Source organism: Leptidea sinapis, chromosome 9 (assembly GCF_905404315.1).
Source record: "Leptidea sinapis chromosome 9, ilLepSina1.1, whole genome shotgun sequence".
NCBI classification, from domain to species: Eukaryota; Metazoa; Arthropoda; class Insecta; order Lepidoptera; family Pieridae; genus Leptidea; species Leptidea sinapis.
The window spans coordinates 13978101-14000597 of NC_066273.1; the positions used below are offsets into that span (position 1 = coordinate 13978101).

Genomic DNA, 22497 nt, shown 5'->3' on the forward strand with positions numbered 1-22497 from the left:
ATTGAAATATAATGAATACGAAAGTAAAATGATTATTTTGATTACATCAAAACTATAAAAATAATAGGTCAGTACAGTTTTACTCAAACAGTACTTTTAAAATTCGAAGTTACCACAAGAGGGTACTATGTAATACGTATAAATGGCACTAACAAGTAATTCCAAACAACGAAAAATATACGCCTCAGTACAAGTAGCTAGTATATTATCACAGATAGTATTAAATTAACAGCTAATATTTTGTAACAGGTATTTGTCACTGTTACTTTTGAGTCACAGTAATACCTAGTATAAAATTTTGCCTAGTAGGTCGCACCTCTAATATACATTAAAAAATCTTAATATTTCAAATGTTCATACATCTTACGTGATGATTGAACACTTCCCAAAAACAACGTAACAGTATTTTCCTCTAACGTATGAAGTAATCATAAGTCGTCCAATGAAATTACAATAAATACTGATAGCGTGTTATAGTTTACACTGAGTACGTTTTAGCGCCATCTATGTTGCTGTCGCTCAGTTCTGCTGCATACGCCGTTGGAGAGATGAGACAGTACACTAATAATTTAGTAACAGCTATATTGGCGTAATTATTTCAGTAAGTTTGACAATATTATAATGACGTAAGGTATTATTATGCTTTGGGGTCATGCCGCTAACATTCTGCGCTGTAGAAGAGAGTTGCTCGTGCTTTATAATATCAGTTTGGTTCAAGACAGCCACACAAGTAAATATTGACTGTCCATCATGTTTAAAAAAAATATTATACTTTTTTCACTTTTCGCTCCTAAATATGATTTTCATTGTTGTGTCACTAGAAATCAGGAATTGCATATAACTAATGTGCTTCATAAGACGGAATCTATATCAAATTATAAACGGTTTTATAAATTTCTCAACTGAGGAATATCTAAGCGAACGGACAGCCTGAGACATGGTTTTGTTTATGATTATATTTCTGCAATAGATACAGCACAGTATTTTATAAATTGTATTTTTTTTTGATAGAGCGTAAAGATGTATGAAAGTTTCTTCTGTCGTATCTCCTCTCCATACAGAAACAAATAGCGTGCTTCTTCTTTAATTGACATAAAAAAAATTTCAACAAAAAAACAACCGCTTTCAAAAACACTATTCCAAAACCATAGATACAATGTGCACTAAAAAGTAATAATTACGTATTTTTATACAATCTAATTAATTAATCTAATTCTTGTTACAACTATTGTTAATTTTGAAATCGGTGTCCTTCCGCCGCAAGCCGCTCTCGCCTCTCGCCTTACATCTGACCTATAAGTTTGTATGTAGTCACAAAACTATCTTAGACAAAACTTTATATATTTTGACACTGTTTATACTTTTTAGTGCATATTATGTCTATTGTTTTGGAAAAGTGTTTTTGAAGGCAATTGTTTTTTTGTTAAAATAATTTTTCCGTAATCGTTTGCGTAACTACTACGCACATATTAGAGGTATAAATAGATACATTTATCTTCGCAATTGTACACACGCAATCAAGTTTTCTGTCAGCTGAGCACTTAATTGCAACATAGTCAGCATCCTTAATGGCAGTATAATAATCACAGCTATCAGTACATTATCGTTGTGGCTGTACTAACCCAGCGGCACTATGTAGTACCGCAGCGGCGGCGCGTCGTGCGGCCGGCGTGCGGCCAGCTCCGTGTGCGCTCGCAACGCGCCCGCGGCCGCGGCGTCGCCACCGCACACGCACACGCGTATTATAATAATCAAAGCTATCAGTACATTATCGTTGTGGCTGTACTAACCCAGCGGCACTATGTAGTACCGCAGCGGCGGCGCGTCGTGCGGCCGGCGTGCGGCCAGCTCCGTGTGCGCTCGCAACGCGCCCGCGGCCGCGGCGTCGCCACCGCACACGCACACGCGTATTATAATAATCACAGCTATCAGTACATTATCGTTGTGGCTGTACTAACCCAGCGGCACTATGTAGTACCGCAGCGGCGGCGCGTCGTGCGGCCGGCGTGCGGCCAGCTCCGTGTGCGCTCGCAACGCGCCCGCGGCCGCGGCGTCGCCACCGCACACGCACACGCGTATTATAATAATCACAGCTATCAGTACATTATCGTTGTGGCTGTACTAACCCAGCGGCACTATGTAGTACCGCAGCGGCGGCGCGTCGTGCGGCCGGCGTGCGGCCAGCTCCGTGTGCGCTCGCAACGCGCCCGCGGCCGCGGCGTCGCCACCGCACACGCACACGCGTATTATAATAATCACAGCTATCAGTACATTATCGTTGTGGCTGTACTAACCCAGCGGCACTATGTAGTACCGCAGCGGCGGCGCGTCGTGCGGCCGGCGTGCGGCCAGCTCCGTGTGCGCTCGCAACGCGCCCGCGGCCGCGGCGTCGCCACCGCACACGCACACGCGTATTGTCCGCCGGCTGCCCCTGTTACAACACACAAACATTAGCTTATAACCATACCATTCAAGGGCTGTACAAATATTTTGAAGTGATAACCCTACCCTATATAATGATAATAATAATATTGACACACTTTTTACACAAATTATCTTGCCCCAAGTTAAGCATATATAGCCTGTGTTATGGGTTACAAGACAATGATATATTTAATACAATATACTTACTTAAACATACATAAATACATTTAAACATCCACGACTCGGAAACATATTCATCATATAAATGCTTGCACCTACCGGGACTTCTAGCTTAGTAGGTAGGATCTTTATGGGAGGGTAAATCGCTTCGTGACGTAACGCGTTACGGCGCCAGCCGTTCTGGCTTCCCTTTCTCTCACTCATACGGACTACTAATTGTTACTTTTAATGGGATTAAATACTAATAATGTACATACACAAAATTGTAATGTACATATTCAAGAATTGTAACTTAGAATAAAATATATATTTTAAAATCAATAAAAGCTTTTTTTAATAAATAACTTCTTACATTATGCATAAAATTTAAGAAAAAAGCTATGGTTTTTTTCAATTTACAGAATTTCAATTTCTAAATAGTTCAACTTAGTTTAGATTAAGTTATCACTTCTGTTGGGCGTCCCGAGAAGCACACAATTTTTTTATATGCGAACGGGCAACAACCTTTAAGCATACTCCCACCTTAAAGGCTCTCATATTGTGGACGTCCATGGGTGGTTTTCACATTCTATCTGGAAGATTGAAAGACCGCAACATTGAATATAATTTATCAATAAACAACACAATAATTCAATCTCAGCAGGAAGTTGCTACTACTTTTGAGAATTTTTTTTCTGAGATTCCAGTTTCTATCACAAACACTCTTGTCTCCTCCACCAGTGTCACTTCTTCTGGAAAATGTTATAGGATGTCAACAAAGTTTCAATTTTAGTTTTGTTAGCCCTGGAGAAATGATTAAAACTTTTAAATCTCTAGACATGAAAAAAACTGCTGATATATGGGGCATTTCTGTTAAAATAATAAGTTCAATAATTGATGTCATAGCACCATATCTTGCAATAGTATTTAATAATTGTATTAATCGTGGCGTGTTTCCTGACCTTCTGAAACATAGTAAAATTACACCAATATTTAAGTCGGGATGCTCTTCTGACCCGAACAACTATCGTCCTGTGTCGGTTTTGCCGACCCTTAGTAAAATTTTTGAAAAAATAATTTTAAGCCAAATGCTTACTTACTTTAACTCTCATAAGTTACTTCATTTGAAACAATTTGGCTTTACTAGGGGACGTTCAACAACGGATGCAGGTGTTGAGCTGATCAAGAATATTTTCGATGCCTGGGAGGAATCGCAGAATGCACTTGGCATCTTCTGTGATTTATCTAAGGCTTTTGATTGTGTTCAACATTCAACGCTGGTCAGGAAGCTATACCACTATGGCATAAAAGGAACTGCGCTCGATCTTATGACTTCATATCTAAACAATAGAATTCAGAGGGTCGACGTGAATGGCAGGAGATCACCTGGGACTCCTCTCAGTATGGGGGTACCACAAGGGTCTATTCTTGGACCGTTCCTCTTCCTTATCTATATAAATGATCTTCCTAATCTTATAGAGAAAAAACATAAGGTAGTATTGTTTGCGGACGACACTTCACTGATTTTCAAAGTGAAAAGAAACCATGACGAAGTGAACGATATTTTATCTGACATCGTGTACTGGTTTAGCGCTAATAACCTATTGTTAAATAGCAAGAAAACTAAATTCATTAAATTTACCGTACCAAATGTCAAAAATGTAAATGCAAATGTTTTGTTAAATGGAGAGGTGATAGAACCGGTGGAATCTGCTATATTTCTTGGCATAACTCTAGATTCCAAATTACAAGGGGGCCCCCATATTGAAGGATTGGCGAACAGACTTAGTTCTCCAGCGGTTACGCGGTTAAAAAAAATTAGACAATTAACTGACATAGATACGGCGCGACTAGTATACTTTAGTTATTTCCATAGTATTATGTCCTATGGTATATTGCTATGGGGCAACGCTGCCGATATTAATACAATATTTGTGCTACAGAAGAGGGCTATTCGCGCTATTTATAACCTAGGTCCTAGGGAATCATTGAGAACAAAATTCAAAGAAATTAACATCTTGACTGTTGCTTCTCAATATATTCTTGATAATGTAATGTATGTTCATAGGCAAATAAGTGAATTTGCCAGAAACTGTCATAACCATAATGTTAACACCAGGAACAGACATAAACTGATGATGCCTACTACTCGGCTAAGTCGAGTTAGTAAGTCTTTTGTGGGGCGATGTATATGCTTTTACAACAAGATCCCAGAAAATGTTCAAAACAAAGGTATTACGTTATTCAAAAGAATTGTTAAAAACGTTTGTGTGGTAAAGGTTACTATAACATAAATGACTTTCTTAATGATACCACAGATTGGGAATGGAGCGACCGCCCTCAGGCTATTAAATAATAAGTTTAATTGTACAATGTTACTTTGTAAATGTTACTTTAATTGTAAAACATATTTTTGATGAAAAAAATAAGCCCGCTGAGTCACTTTGGAATGGGTGGTAGTTTTTTTTGACTTTCAATAAGTGATTTCACATCCTATTTTGAATAAAGATATTTGAATTTGAATATCAGGCTCACACTCTATTTTAAGGCGAAGAGTAAGCAGAAAACACGCAAACATGGTGTTTTAAGACAAGTTTTGTAGTGAAAGTATAGCATTTCGAGCTATGAACACTACTTAATCCTGTTACACATATCCTTAAGTCTTATTTGTAGATTGCTAATGCTTGCTGTTGGTTATAGTTAACACTGCCGAGCCTTTTTGAACTACCACATTTCTTTTAAGTTAAACAAGTTTTTTGGCATGGCGTGACGCATTTTTTTGGTACTTCTCTCAGAAAAGTTATTCTTACAGCTTGTACTTTTTTGTGTAGGTTCATTTATTCAGATTAGTAGTGAATAACGAGGATTATAAGCATATAAACTGTTTTCCACGCATGAATTTTGAAAATATTGGCTTTGTTACATAGACGGCGGGCCGGCAGCCGTGAACTGGCATTTAGTGTCACCTTAATATCACAACAATATTTAACATGGATTATCGAGAAAATGAGAAAAACACAGTGAACATTTTTATTATTATTTTATTTTGAGTAGAGAAGGCGCTCTTCGGCCTACCGCCGGGTGACATACCCAAAAAGAAGTGACATACCCAACCGATATAAAAGATTTACCACTTATATCAAGTGAAAAAAAAAAAAAAAAACAAAATGCCAATTAAAGGTCCTCACTGATAGCAATTACTAGTTTATAATAGTTACGCACACTTACACAAACTGTTAACAATAAGTATGCACAAATAATTTTGTAAAGAATTCGTTATTCAACAACTGACTGGCCGATGTTACACTTGTGCAGAATAGACAGAATTGTGGGGCGATGTATATGCTTTTACAACAAGATCCCAGAAAATGTTCAAAAGAAAAGTATTACGTTATTCAAAAGAATTGTTAAAAAACGTTTGTGTGGTAAAGGTTACTATAACATAAATGACTTTCTTAATGATACCACAGATTGGGAATGGAGTGACGGCCCTCAGGCTATTAAATAATAAGTTTAATTGTACAATATTACTTTGTAAACATATTTATTCGATGAAAAAAAAGCCCGCTGAGTTTGTTGCGTCCATTCTTCTCAGGTCTGAGGCATTCATTTTGGAATGGGTGGTAGTTTTTTTGACTTTCAATAAGTGATGTCACATCCTAATTTGAATAAAAATGTTTGAATTTGAATTTGAATAGATCTAAGCCTACTCGCTTTTAATTATTTGTTAAAGTTACTGCTCACTCGCCACAAATAGGAAAATTGCCTGTATTTGTAGCTAATAGTGTATGTATAAGAAAATTGAAACGCAAAAGACTAACAGGGCTATTTAATTCTATCGAGCTTCATAGCGGGACAATCAATTAAATTGGAAGTAATTTTCAATAGGAAAGATATATCTGCTATTTCTCTTCTCATGGAGAGAGGAAGTATATGAAATCGTTTGAAAAAATTTATAATAGTTTTCTGATTTAAAAGAAATTAGTAGAACGAAGTTAAGTCGAAAATATAAATACTTAATAAATTTTAATTGTATTCTCTAAATTCGTTTAATATGCTGTGCAGTGAAGAATTTTAAATGTTTTGTTATTTTTGAACGAAGCACAGGTTTTGTTGTACAAATCCCAGGGTGCTCGAAGCTCTCTTAACTTCATGCTCACTATGACCATCAAATAACTGTTCAGAATCATATAAAACTCAAAGATCTACCACAATATTTTTTGTTAATTACCTACCACAATATTTTTTGTTAATTTTGACTTTTTTATTTATAAGCTGATGATATCATGTTATGTTTACATGTGAATCAAGCTTATTGGCTAGGCAATAGTAGTCCATTCGATCTAGGTCAGCTTGAAGGTTCTCAACGTCATTGAGCACCGCAATGGTATTAAATATCTTCATATCATCAGCGTAACAAGTGTTAAGAAAGCAGGTGGAAATATCATTTATACAGATGGTGAGTAATAAAGGACCGAGTAACGATCCTTGGGGAACCCCATTGGGAATGGTTACCCAGCTCGATATATTATTACTGATTACCACAGCTTGTGACATTCGGTCAATATAAGATGCGAACCACCTATGCAAGTCCCAAAAATGCCGAAAAGTTGAATTTTTTGATAAGAGAGTCTTATGGTCTTTCAGTAAAAGGCTTTGCTATAATCGGTATATATACATACATCTACCTACTATAAATAGAGAAGAGATGATAAACAGAGATTGGTGACAATTCCAGTTTTGGAAATGAAAACAGTAATACGAAATGAAAAAAGATATAAAGAATAAGAAGAAGAAAGTGAAGAAATTCCTATTCTATGTACACGACTACTATTTCTGAAGAAAATACTTTATTTCAGCAATAGGATAGACCAAGTAGACGTCACGGATATAATCTTAACTGAGTCTCCCTAGTGCTCATAAATTCGCTTTGGGCAGATGACTGGACGCAGAACTTGTACGTACTGTTTGGTGGCTCTCGCCAGCACCGCCTGCAGCAGCGGCCGCGCGTCAGGCAACATGCCGGGCGGGGCCACGGCCGTGGGCACGGCCAAGGCCTGCAGCGCACGCGCCAGCCCCGCGGGCGCCACGGCCACACACTCCGGCACCGGGCCATCGTCACCCAGCACTCGCAGCACCTGCTCTGCCATCACGCGGCGCGGCTGCAAATAACACAACCTGGCTACCAACACTACATAGAATAAAACAGTCACTTCCCGCTGTCTGTCCCTATCTGTGCTTAGATCTTTAGAACTACGCAATGGATTTTGATGATTTTTAATAGATATAGTGATTTAAGAGGAAGGTTTATATGTAGAATACATGCATAATGTAGTAGATAACACTGATAATTTTAGAGGTTCCTAATGTGACGTCATATATAAAGTCATTTGTGGGCTTACATTGCAAACGCTGGCCTAAACCCTACAATATAAGCAAAATAATGTGCTACAGTATTGTACAACTTAAGAAGGTCTGCAAAAAAAAAAAAACTAATTAAAGTACGCGGAGAGCATTGAAATTGTATAATTAATTCAATTATTATTTAATATTCCGTTTTTTTGGTATTTTTTCCTTTTTGTGTTTCGTCTAATAAGTGCAATTCGACAATAAATAAATAAATATTCCGTCAATAAGTGTACTAAAATATTTATAGTAAAATATGTTTTAAAATATGCAATGTTTTTATTACTTCAATCTTTTTAGTAATTAGAGAACGAAGAGGAATCACAGAAGTGTTTTCGGAAATGTTCGGCCATAGCGGTAAGCGATTATGTAATACTAGCTGACCCGACAGACGTCGTTCTGTTCATAAAAAAAAACTCTTGCGGATTGAATTTTGGAAAATCCGTTCTTAGCTGACCTCTACTCGGTGAAAAGAATATGCGTACCAAATTTCAAGTCTTTAGCTCTAATGGTTCCAGAGATATCGTGATATACGTGGAAAGCTCTTATATATATATAGATGGATCCGCAAAATAAGCTAACCTGCTGGAAATTTCTTACGAATCGAGACAGACATCAACACGGTAAGGGTGGAATTCGGCTGCTGGAATTAAAACCGATCAATCTCTCATGATCTTCCCGTGATATGTGCATAAACGACGCAGAGAAACACCACGTCACTCCGCAAAGATAAAACGTAAATACCTATTAGATGTGATATTATCATCGGTGAATCGATTCACTCTTCGTTGTGTTTGGTCAAATGCTCTGCTGCTGCTACTATGGAGCTCCTAGAAACAGTAAATCCATTGGAGGCTTAAGTTACACCCTGCTTTTTTACGTAGTCTCTTAAATGAGAGTGACGGCGTACCTCTAGTGCAGTAGGGCTGAGTGCTGGCAGGTCGTGTGCCGACAGAGGTCGCTCGGTGCCAATGACGAGTGAGTTCTTCTTGCGAGCGCCGCATGCGTGCCCGCCTGTCAAGTTACCGCCGCTAGTGGCGCTGCGAAACAACCGCGACCTCTTGTCCTCCTGGAATTATCCACAGATTTGATAAGTTCTAATTTATAAATCTAAATCTTAAACATTATTATTAGTTGACCAAAGCCACCGATATAGCCCAAATGTTTGTAAAACTAATGTGGCAGTGGGCAGGGTACATAGTTCGACGGACAGATAGCTGCAGGGACAGTAAAATGCTCGTGTGGGTACCACGTACTGGAAGACGCAGTGTTAGTAGGCCACAAGATGGGCCGATGATCTGGTGAAGATCGCAGGAATATGTTGGATGAGGGTAGCACAGGGCCGATCATCAGGGAGGCGTTGGTCCAGCAGTGCACGTCTTCCGGCTGATATGATGATGATTATTATTTGTCCTGGTTGATTTTTTTAAGAAACGAAGGTTGTTGGAGAATATATATTTATAATTTAATTTTTAAAATTATAATCAAACTCTCAAACGATCTTAGTGCGAGTGATTTTATAGATCAGCAACTTTAGGACACGGATTGATTTAAAAAAGGCGTTTGCCTTAATGGAAGCCATGGCTCATATAATTACTCTGGCGTTGCATAAGAACATGAGTAGTAATTGAAGACGTGGATGAAATCAAAAAGGAATAAGTTACAAAAAAAGTTTGAAGAGTTTGACAAGGGCTACATTATTCCATATCTGGACAATCATCTCCCCAATCTGCTACTACCAGTAGTAGCAGCTATCGACACAGTATGGGACAAATGATGCTGCTAGATAACCCATTCTTTTAAAAGGCTATGAAAGCCGATGGGAGCTAAAATAAAGACATTGCATTATATACCTTGATTTCGTTGGGTGGCGAGCTGGACACGGAGGCACCAGACACCGGAGCGTCCAGGGTAATGTCACCATCACTGTTGCCTTCACTGCCGCGTTCATCACCCGCCGAGCTACGCACAGCCTCGGATTCTACACAATACAAGATAAATATAATAATATCATTAAGCAAAATTTACATTTTACAACTCTGAATAATCTAGCAATAAACTAATCTAGACGATTTAGATCGTTGTATAATGGTAATTTACTATGGTCATGGAACGGGGAGATGACCCATATGATTTGCAATGATATTATCTGCCCATAAAAAGTGACAATCTGAGTCTCTACGCATCACTTAACCTGCTATAGCCTAATGCATTATGATCACGACCAAACCATAGTGGATGTAATTTTTCATGTGATGTAATATGTCGACGGCACGACAGTTGAACACAACGTCTATCGAAGATATGTGAAATCAAAATAATAAAAGTAAGACTAAAGAGTTATAGTCGAAACCAAATTTAGAAGTACCTGTAACAACAGCGTTAGAAACTAGATAGATAGATTAAAACATATAAATGTAACATAAAACAAACACAAACAAGCTAAGTGAAACGAAACATAGGCATATGGAAAGTGCAATAAATATAACCTAAGTGTGAATCTCATTGTATATAGAAATTTATGCGATAGTATTTATAAGAAGAAACTTTTATTTTATATATAGACATCGACAACACAGACCTATAAGAAGCTTTAGACTATGTAGAATAAAATATTGTGATATCTTGAATTAACTTCAATTTGTAACGTGTCTATTAATTGTTTTTACTACTGTTAAATAAGAAAAGAACGCGGTTACAACAGAAAATATTACATCACAATCTTCGATGGATTAAATTTACTCACGGGGTTTCACAAGGTTCGCTTTTTAACCCCGTGAATAAAACTAATGCAATAATGAATTTGAGTCCCTTTCGAAACATGTTTTGTAATCAAGTTTTATTAATTAGGTATCGCAGCTTATTCTACAAATCATATTGAATATGTTTCGGACAATTCGTTCCACGTAAAAATAAGCCCGGCAACAGCTCTAACGGTAAACATTGCTACATATTTGACTGTACAATACTGAATACGCGACTGCAAGCGAGGGAATGATTTATTTTAAACAGAGGGCAAATGGTCGTTTGGTGCCATCTAATGATAATTAGTACTAGGAATAAAGTTCGTTTCATTATTTGGTGTTAGGAAGAAAGCAGAGCACGGTACCCTCAATTAATTCTGGCAACGAATGGTATGAGCCGCTTCAAGAAAGAATCGTTTTTATTAATTTTGTTGTTGTATTGGATAAAATACTCGCCAACCATAAATACGCATGCTTTCAACCTTGCTAATAATAGGATGACTTATAGTCAAAAACGACCATCAATTATTAAACGCTTTAATTTCAGTAAAATACTTTTAAAGGGAATAAAATCATGAAATTATAATGTTTTTTTTTTTTATTATTTTGATAAAAACTCATTATATATTTATTATTTAACCCGAAGTTTCGTTGCGTTTTCAGAAAAACTTTTCGGTACTAATAAATATGGTTAACAGGAGTTGGGAATTTAATCATTATTGATAGTTATTTTAGCGCAACTTGAGCAGGATGATAGTATTTGCTGTATATGCATGGATTTCGGTAGATTAACTGACAGTTTTTTATTATTATTTTAAATAGAAGATTATTAATTGATCCCAGACTTTTTATATTATTAGCCGTTTCTATACTGAAATTTTGGATGATTTTAAATATCTTCAAATGAAAAAAAGCAAGCGTTTTAATCCTCTAAAAAGTATTTTATTTAAGTTTGTTATATGGATGTCACTCAAACAATTTACTTTATACAGAGTGTAATCGTTAATTGTGACCAGCAGATTATTCCGTAACTATTACAGATACCAAAAAAACTTTATTTTTAATGTTTATTTCTTGGTCAGTACAAAATTTGTATTCAAAGCAGATGTTCGAAGTGACGTCCTTCTTGTGAGGTATAATGACCTTTCTACTAATCCCATACTAAATGTATGGGAGTGTTTAATATCAAAATTTTGGATACTTCTTGTAAGACTTTTAAACAATTTTAAATTGAAAAAATAAAAAAAAATGTCACTATACTGATTAGATAAAATACCAACTTTCGATATCAGTTAATTTTTTTTTATATAATATGTAATAGTAACGCTATCATTGCCTGATCACACTTAACTATTATACCCTGTATATGGTCGCAAGTTACCTGTGAACGAGATGGTGGCCAGACGGTCTCGCGGCCTCAGCTCAGCGGCACTCGCGAGGCTGGCGTGTCGCGTCACTGCGCATGCGCTTGCGATGAGTCGCACAGACAACGGATACAGTGTGGCCATGTTACAATATCTATACTCATATGTAAAGCTGAAGAGTTTGTTTGTTTGAACGCGCTAATCTCAGGAACTGGTCCGGTTTGAAAAATTGTTTCAGTTTTATATAGCCCAATAGTAATTTATGTGGCAAAACAACATTTGCCAGGTCAGATAGTATTATATATGGCGCAATACCACTAGACGGGAGACTTAATTTAATTTATCTATGTAAATAATTTGATATTTTTTATACGATGAATCAGGGCGGTAATTTCATCAAAAGATGTTTTGTACGTAACGGATACGTGAGAAAATACAATTATGTTATTCTTTATGTTAAAGTAGTACCCAAACTTATATATGTTTGAGACCCCAAAAAGCATTTTTTGTGGACTATTGAGTTATAAGAAATAAAAAACTATAGAAAAAACAACTTTGTAAGCTTTTCAATATTAATAGGTGACAGTTCTGTTGCGGGTTGATTTTAAACTATATATTAAATAATATTATACAGAATACCCCCTAAACAGTGGACCAACAAAATGTTATAATAGTTACTGAAGAGATTTTCATTTATTAGAAACCTTAAATGTCCTAGGTCTAGTAGTTTTGAAGTTATGGTCATTTCTAGTATTTTGCTGAATAATTCGAATGAAATAATTAAATTTATACATAATAATGTTGGTTTTAGAACATGCTTTACTGTACAATATTAAAAAACCTTTGTCTGTCTAATACAAATGACATGGGCAACTTAAAAATAGAACCTAAAACATAAATATAACTTTCCGATGGTCGACTGCTGAAACTTCCTGCATAAGGTTCCAACCCATTGACTGTAGCTGCAAAGTTTTTTAACTACCCACCTAACCAAAGTAACAAAATGTAATCAAATATCCGTCACAGATAAACTGAATATAAAATGATATTTAATTTGTGTACCTAAGCGATGTCAAACCTACTCTTATAGAAATCGTACAGGCATAGGTAAACTTGATAAAATTAATATCCTACATTGATGTTTTGTGAGGTAATAACCAGAATCCTGTATCTACTACATACATTGACATTTTAGGTTGTTAAAGTGAAAATTGATGAAATATTATACAGTCCACAAATTTTATTATTATTACGCTGTGCAACCAAATAACAAGTTCCCAAAATATATCGAGGTATCGTAGGGTTACCATATAAAACAAACACCTTGTAACGTAAACCAAACTGTATTCGCTGTCTCGCTCATACATGCACTAAACTAAATACACGTTATTAACAAAACAAACATATGCAATGAAACATGGTATAATTATATATATTTATCTTGCAAAACATAATGATAAGCATTCACGCAATGCAACCACTGATAATGTCACACAAAATTCAGTTATCAAATTATATATACTTTACTTTAATGTAATGTGGTTTTTAAACTACCCTCACTTTTATTTAGTTAGGCTAGCCTAAGAACTATTTTTATGAAAGTCATCGAAGAACCATATTTAGTCTTCATTACCTAATACTTTTAATCTTCTAATGCTATCATAGGTACTGGCAAGGGTCATGATCATTGGACTATCCCAAAGTCTACTGAGATTCAGATCATAATAAATTTGTAAGTATTCTATTTATTCTATTAATCAAAAATATTTTACTACTCCATTCATTAATCTTACTTTTTTTGACAAAATACTGTTAGAAAAAAAGCTAGAGCTTTTACATGAAAAATATTCAATCAATGTTTAGAATATTATGTGGCGTAAACAAAATATATTTTTTAAGGAATTAAAGAGAATGAGCTGATCACCAGATGAGAAGTGATCACCGCCGCTCAAGTAACATCCCATGAGTATCTATCGCCAGCATTTGTATGACGAGAAATTTATATCCAGACCACTCTACATAATTGTTGCTATCCAAACAGGTTTAAAGCTGGACTGCCAGAAGGTCTAACCGTTGGAGTGTCGATGGTGGTCCTGGTTGGCGAGACTCCTGGAGCTGCTGAAGAAGGGTCGCAGTGAGGGTTTGGGCGTAGACCCGATACTGATGGTGTCCATCTGGTCGGGACCGGAGTCTTCACCCTCGCCGCATGACAGCGACTCCAACTCCTGGCGAACAGAATATTTTGGCTTTGGACAATCGGCGAGACTTACTTGACACAAGGACAGTTTCCAGTACTCACACACAACATTGGTGACAATTCATTTTAATTTTTGTATGGAATAGAAGGGCAATCGAGCCTGGGGGTCTGATGGCCAGTGAACTGCTGAAACACGACAGGATTCACAAGTTAGCGAACTTTAAAGTATTTGTCGGCACTTTTAGTCAAAGTAGTCATGTCATATCTATCTGGAAGCACTGCTACATCATTATACAGTTTGGTTGACTGCCTACCGCCTTACGTATAGCAGTGTTTCCTTAGAAACCCCTATCCTTAAATAGTTGTCGTTATTCAAAGAATAACCAGTTACTTATAAAAAATCAAATCAAAGTAATCATAACACGGAGCATTATTATTGAATTAATTAACGTCTTTGCTTGACGCAGCGCAGAACTTCCACATTCGTGACCTTGTGAGTCCAACTAATGGCCAACATACGTTTATATGCCGACATTTCGAAAGCTTGTATACGTTTCCTGACGTCTTTTTTTAATTATCCACGACTCATATATAAGTATGGGCTAGATGTAACCGGCAGTAAAGGTAATATCCAGTTGAGACTTTTATAACGTTACGATAATATATACGCACACAGATTATTGTAATACAAATGGTCTCCACACCTGGAACAGCTCGTCGATGTCCCTCTGCGCGTTGTGATTGTCCCGGGCTGCACCGCGCTCGCCCAGCTCCTCGGGGACTCTGAACCGCCGCAGCAGCGCCGCAAACTTCTGCTTCAAGTTGCGTTGCTGTAATCAAACGTCTTCGTATCACTCGATACACAATGCGCAAGACCCTCTTAGTCGCCTCAACAAGCACCTCAGTGTGGCATCAAAAACGATTAAACTTGCAGAATTTGCCTTGAGGCTGAACAAACGTCTCTTCATCTACTCTGCGATTGCGGCCCACTATTGCATAAGCGTAACAACATCGTTGGTGACTACAACTTGCTACTAGATACTGTTTGTAATACTCGCGTCAAGAAGATACTGCGGTTCGTAAATACGGCAGGGCTTGACGACGAGCTATAAGTATGAGTGGCGAACACAATAGTTCAATTCTGGACAAGGTGTTACTAGGAATCATTAGGACTCGACAAATAGCCACCATCTTCAAATAATAATAATAAGACTCTCTTTGCGAATACTTATAATTATTCACAGAATTTAGCAAATAGAGCTGAATTTTTGCCCACCTGGTCTATCTAATTTATTAAATTTAAACAAATAAAGCTATTCCGAACAGACTCAGTTACATTTACATTCTCATAGGTCCCTTACGTAACACGTAATTAAGATACGAAATTATTGTGGTTCTTATCTGCATAATATAATATATCTATATTTATTTTTTTCGGTTAATATAATAATAATAATAATAGGCCCGCAACACACTCGACAAGTGGCATAGGAAGTAGCGAGTAATGGAGGCAGTGACGTAGTGTGTCAACAATACTCGTCATGTCGAACACCATGCTCCTCGTCGTGCCCACCGCTCCCTATTTGGCGGTTTTTTGAGCGCGAGTCAAAGGAACAAGAGTAAAGCGTCGCGATTAATTACGCGAGTAGAGCAGAGTGTGGGCAGAGACGACGTCATTGCGGTAGCGTGAGGAGCATGGCATTGCAGCAATCACTCTTTGCAACCAATATGCATGAAAATGAAAAATATTTATTTCAGTAACAAAAATGGTACAAACATAATAGTGGATGTGACCTTCTATTAAGTGAGAAACACCTGTGCCAGAAGGCCACGCTCTTCCATATCAATTAAAATTAACAGTACCAAAAACTAGGGATCACAAATTATTTTTACACAAATTGTTACTTTTCGTAAAACGCTACTTATTGTACTATCAAGAAGGTATACCTAAAATTTACTCCGTGTAGTTAAATAGCTCTTCCATTTCCACATAATTCATGGATTTCAACCAAGTGGTTAAACTTCGTCTACATTCCACTTTGTTACGCGAAGAGATCTTGAGTTTTTCATTAATAAGGTTATAAACATGTTCTGAATGTTTCATAAACCGTCGCTTTGCAAAAGTGGTCTTTACACTAGTTGGCTTAATAATAACATGTTTTCTCCTTTTCAAAAGGTAAGAAGGATCAGGGATTAAAGTTTTGTGTCTTTTAAGAGTAACATAAAGTTTTCTAACGGATAGTACGTCGCAGTCTTTATATAATTGTTCAGTACAATAGAGTCTTGGCTTTAGAAATGTCACTTTTAAAAGGGCTCTCTGTGATCTTTCAACAGTTAAGAATTTAGTTTTTGTGGCAGAACCCCAGACAGGAATGCAGCAAATTAAAATTTACTGTGCCAGAGAAGTATATATTAAACTAAGCAAAGGCTTAGAAGCAACATGCCTTAGTTTTTTAAATATCCAGGTTAGATTCCTAATTGATTCTAAATGAAGGTGCCAAGATAGATGTTGGTGTACATATATGCCAAGATATTTTATGGAAAAAGTTTTATCAATAGTGGGGCAGAAGCAAAATTCGTCAAGGGTACAATAGTATTTATGTATGTATATTTCAAAGTCTGTAGGTGGTTGCCTAGATTTATTAATAGAGTGGCATATATATTTCGTTTTTTGTGTATTTAAGGTGAGTAAATTGTGGTCTAACCATAGATCAACCAGTGTAAGTTCCTTATGAGTGGCACTACGAATTGATTCCCATGTTTTCCCCGCAAACACATTGGCGGTGTCATCAGCATACGCAAATAATTTAGCATTTCCGATTTTTATTTTAAGTAAGTCGTTAATATAAATAAGGAAAAGTGTTGGGCCCAGAACACTCCCTTGGGGATCTCCAAAACTAATATTAGAGTACTTGTATACTGACCCACTTTAGTACGCTGTTTTCTGTTTGATAGTCTTTAAAAAGTGCAAGAGGTGAACCTCTTATACCTATATGTTCCAGTTTATGTTCAAGGATAGCGACAGAGACTGTGTCAAAAGCTTTTTTTATATCAAGGAATACGGTGAGGCATTTATTCCCTTTATCTAGCTGCTCAACTAATAATGTACTCAATATCCTATCGTTTCGTATGCAACTTTTCAATAGGTACTCGGAAGATGTTCACGCATTCGTAAATAAAGATAGGGTTGACACACAAACATGCACATGCTACGCGATGCCAGGCACTAATATATATATGTCCACCACAAACACGTGTTGTCCACCCCGTGCGGAGACAGGCCATTTTAATGTCTATATGTACATACGCTCAATATTCAGATGACCGGTAAGTGACTAATACGAACCTTTGGGGTATTTGGTCTGTGGTGGAGTTCTTCGCCCTGGGAATTAAAATTATTGCCAGGGCGGCAAGGGCTGGGTGATCGCCATATAACAATTTCATAACATAAATAAGGTTACTGAAGTCACAATATATACAAGAATTACACAGGAATTATTATTTATAAATAAGTGCGTTAGTAAAAAATCAAAGCTAAGAATCAATGAAAGAAATCATATTTTACACTCATGCTTAGATTAAGGATTGGTATCCGCTGCTCTCTAACTAGATACCTCAGGCGTAGTCACCAAAGTGCGGCAACTAATACTACACCCAAGTGAGCGTACTCGAACCAGTCTCGAACAATGTGTGACGTTGACGTGCCACATGATCTGCTAAACTTTGCTAATAATTGAAACTAAAATGCCGGGTTGCGTAGTAAAACTTTGTTAAAATAATACAGCAAGAAATAAATATATAATAACACATACTTATCACCAGTAAGTATTTTGTATTTTATTCATTTCAATGTAAAATAACACGAAGCGTTTGTTACAAAATTTGAAAGATGCCATTGAGTGTCAAGATGTCACGCACACAAAGATGTCAAGCATCTAATAGTTGCCGTAATAAAAAAGCCATTGTTCTTAGGTAGTGCGGTATCTATCTCATATGATATTGTAATATCGACACGGGTCGATTTTAATTGAATTCCAAAAGGGTATCGCCTATTTACACTGTTGACAGAAAACACAACAACTAGATCGTGAGGTATACTGTGTTACTGTGTTCAACATCTAAATAGTTATATGGTCGATACCTTCTGGTAACAGTTTACAAACAGTTGATGTTATTGTCCATTTATGATCAATATCCTAGCGACTAGAGAACGCGATTTAAGTTGTTTTAATTTTTAGGTACATATGGTGCAATTTTTATGGTGCAAACCGACTTCGAAAAGGCGGAGGTACTCAATTCGATTGGTATTTTTTATGTACGCTGAGATTTTAAATTTTGTTTGGTTCTAAACGAAGCTGTCCCGCTCCCGCGTAGCGAGTGTAGGTACCTGCTATTACAGATACCTAGCACATACAAATAATAGTATTTTATTAATATTAAAGATATAACATTTGCATAAGAGGTGTATTAAATTAAATCTCTATTAAGTTATTTTATATACTTTTGAGTTTTTGAAGGCGGTTTTTGTAAGCGCAGTATTTATTATAAATGTTTAGGTACTGGGAAATATCAGGTCGCTTGCTTTTCTTTCGCCTGTGTCCTGTGAACGCACTTCACCACAGGTGTTTGACCGTTCACCGAACGAACTAAACTTTCAGCCGAGAAAAAAGGAAAAGTTTTACCGCTGACGTTGACAAGTTAACGAAAAGTGCGCAATGACGTTTCGGATTCAGTTTGTGAATTTCCAGGATCAAATAGTTAACTGTTTTATTTTTGCGGAAATCCATTAGTATTTAAAACATTATCAATGATCTTTAGTTTTAAGTCCACTAAGTTTAACAAAATACTCGGACACGACGTGTATCGTCTCTACACGAGGCATCTTCACGAGCTGTGGTCTCGCCAAAACTTGGAACTAGAGCCAACAGCTCCTTAACATGCCTCGTGTAGAGACGAAACACGGGTCGAAGTAATTTAAATTTAAGCAGATAAAACAGTTCAGAAAACCTATCAATTCTAAATATTTTAGACCAATCTATGTCTTGTTGTCTCTCTCACACAGACACATTTTCAAGAATACGTACCTTAGACGATGCCTCTTTAGTCACTCTTGTAAATCCCGTGTTCGTCACATGCATACGCCTCTCGTGATTTCTATACATCACTCTGCTCAACTCAATCTGTTACAAGTACTGGGAATATTCACAAACTGAAGTTCAAACGTTAATCCGCACTTCTTGTTAAACCGTTGCCTCGACGGAGTTCATTTAAAAACGATTTCAAACTCGCGGTCGGAATATTAATCGTATCTGATTTAGACTGTATTTTATATATTTAGTAATTACGATGCATACAAGATTCGTAAGTCCTAACACCGTAAAGATTCGAAAGTGGATGATAGAACTCCACAAAAGTGAATGCCAATGTTATCAGCTCCCTTATCTTGCCACCGTGAAGCAGATATGACATCACTTTCGTTTGGTCTCTTAGATGCGTAATTGCGGCGGAACCACCACGATAAGATAATAAATAATTAATCAAACAGAGTTACCGGGCTTTGTGCTACACGCTTCTTATAATAACGCTAAGTCGGGCCGCACACCAGATAACCGAAACGCGATAAAGTAGTCGACAAAAAAGTATATATATATAATCTGAAACGGCTCCAACGATTTTCATAAAATTTAGTATAAAGGGGATTTCGGTGGCGATAAATCGATCTAGATATATTATACGTTTAGGTAGAGCACCGTGCTGTTTCATATTTACTACTTTATTGACTAGTGTCAGTATATGTATATCATTTTGTTTTAGTGAGCGTGCGTTGCTAAAAAATAGAGGTTAACAGTTCACCGCTCGTTTTTCGACGTGTTCACAGCTGCAACAGTCTATCTATACGTATTAATTATCTAAGGATTTTATATTCCTTTTTCGACTATATTTTTCAAAATATCTAATAGAGTCTGAACACGATTATAATAAATTAGAATAGATAAGCAAAATAGATATAAAAACACATAACATATATAATATTATGTAAAAATTGAAAAAAACAACACCACCCACATAGTACAGGAAAACAGAAAACAGTTTAAACTACATCTAACTACTACTTCTACAATCTACTCTACAAGATCGCAAGCAAAACTAGCGTTTATTGAAAATAGAAATAAAGAGTACAATAGGTAGTATAAAACAGTACAGGCACGGTTTTTCTGATTTCAAACCAAATTTATCTCTATTTTCACAATATTTAAGTTCGAAATCGCGTGCCGGCTCACCGCCAGCTTGCCGCGGCTGCTTTTGCGCTTGCTTGGAGCGTGTTCGAGCTCGCTATCGCTGTCCCTTTCCTGCGCCTTAGAGCGGAACATATAGCTCTGTCTCTCTCGGTCCATGTAGCCCAGCTGCGTGCAAGCAAGTTCGTTAAGCGTCGCTTACATTAATAGACCAACAAGTACGGGTCGATCAGTGTAAACCGCGCATTGCGTGAAGCACACATAAATCAACAATACAATATAAAAAGCTCTAAGGATTGACGTGAATGAAACAATTAATTTCCTATGAGATTTCAATCTAATATTAGTTTGAAAATAAAGAATGATTGTACGTTACAGCGTATTCTTGAAAAATTAATTTTAATACCTTTAATTTAATTTAAGATCATCTTTTATGTTCATTATCAATTTGATAAATTTAAATGGATATTATTTAAGTTGAAAATTAGTGTGCGTTTCAAAATGGCGGTATTGTCAACCTCAATTTTTTTCGACGTTTTCACAGATTTCATAGTATAATATCTAGATGTATAAAAGATCTAAGGCTTTATCTTTGTACTCTTTGTAACTACTATGTTAATTAAATTCAATTTCATTCACTTCAACCCATAATAGATTACACATTATTGTATATTATGAATATTAAATACTATTTCTGTATGGCCCATGAACATGCACGTGGCCACTAATTGCGGGTAGGCCGAAAAAATTACTAATATTGATTTTTTGGTCCATTCGAAAGCTTTCAATATGCACGGTATTCGTGCCTACAAATTTAATTCAGCAATTACATTCAAATCTTAAACATTATAAACAGATAAAATTATAAATAGCTTTATATCAATTCTACCTAATTTATTTACCATACTCTTTGTGCAAGTCAAAATATTTTCTTACTTAACATTTGAATTTAGAATACTGTTTAATCGAGGTATACATTCATTACATTAAATTGCATTTTTATCGGCGATATAAAAAGATTGGAAAAAAAATAAAAGTACCCTCAGTTAGCGATTTTCTGTAGTTAGTTACCTTTGTATACGAGAAATCAGTCTTGTTGAATTCAATCTGTCTGTGTGCTCTCCGCCTGGCGGCCGCTCCATACGTCATTTCGTCTGCCTCCTCCACCGAGCTAAATTCACCCTCCTCTTCTTCATCTGAATAGCCTCGCTCTGGAATAATGAATAGAAACTTGTATTTAAATATCGATTTAGGGGAAATTTACGTATTTAATTTTACGTATTTCCCGCAGTTTTATCCTACTATTCGCGATAGATTACATTAGCATGGGACACCTTTTAACTCCCAGAAGGGTACTTCCTACAAACTTGTCCAAGGCGCACGGTCAGCGAATTCTTTATAAGTATATATACAGTGTTTGGTTTAATTATTTTATTGCCTACTGTCATAGGATATACCTACACGCTCCCAGCCCACGTATCACCAAAATAATACTGCAACTATAGTGAAGCCCACAAATAGACATATCAAACGAGGTTAACGAGTGCTCTACAGGACTTATATAGTCTGTTGTGGTTAGTGTATCCAATGTATGTGTATATATATATATATGTATTTCAGTTAATACGTCATATACAAGTTGGTGGTGTTTTGATTCAATTGATTCAGTTGTGCAAACACAAATACCGGCTCGAACTGGTTAATAACATAATATTATGATTGTAAGCATAATTATCATCACGGATTTAAGGCATTTCTGCTATGAACATGATCCGCAGGATCGAAATATCAGCTACAGTTATATAATTATCTGTAACACAAAAAAAACTTTTTCGAAGAACACTTTTTACAATCAGCTGCCAACTCCTCCCTACCTACTTTTTTAAGAAAATAAGGGTCGAGACGAGTAGAACATTTAATTGGTTGTCATTAAAACGCCTTGCCCATTACAATCAGGATTCTTGAAA

At 36.5% G+C, this 22497-nt stretch overlaps 1 protein-coding gene across 1 annotated transcript in view; it reads right to left on the bottom strand.

Annotated features, from left to right (window-relative positions):
* Window positions 1-22497, bottom strand: part of LOC126965898 (phosphofurin acidic cluster sorting protein 1) — a 167572-nt gene that overhangs the window by 18106 nt on the left and 126969 nt on the right. Inside the window, exons 5-12 of the mRNA XM_050809668.1 lie at window positions 21602-21741; window positions 20576-20698; window positions 14999-15124; window positions 14169-14322; window positions 9843-9970; window positions 8900-9058; window positions 7549-7745; window positions 2295-2431 (exon numbers count right to left, since the gene is read on the bottom strand). Of these exons, the coding sequence (XP_050665625.1) occupies window positions 2295-2431; window positions 7549-7745; window positions 8900-9058; window positions 9843-9970; window positions 14169-14322; window positions 14999-15124; window positions 20576-20698; window positions 21602-21741 (1164 nt within the window). The remainder of the gene's footprint in view (window positions 1-2294; window positions 2432-7548; window positions 7746-8899; window positions 9059-9842; window positions 9971-14168; window positions 14323-14998; window positions 15125-20575; window positions 20699-21601; window positions 21742-22497) is intronic.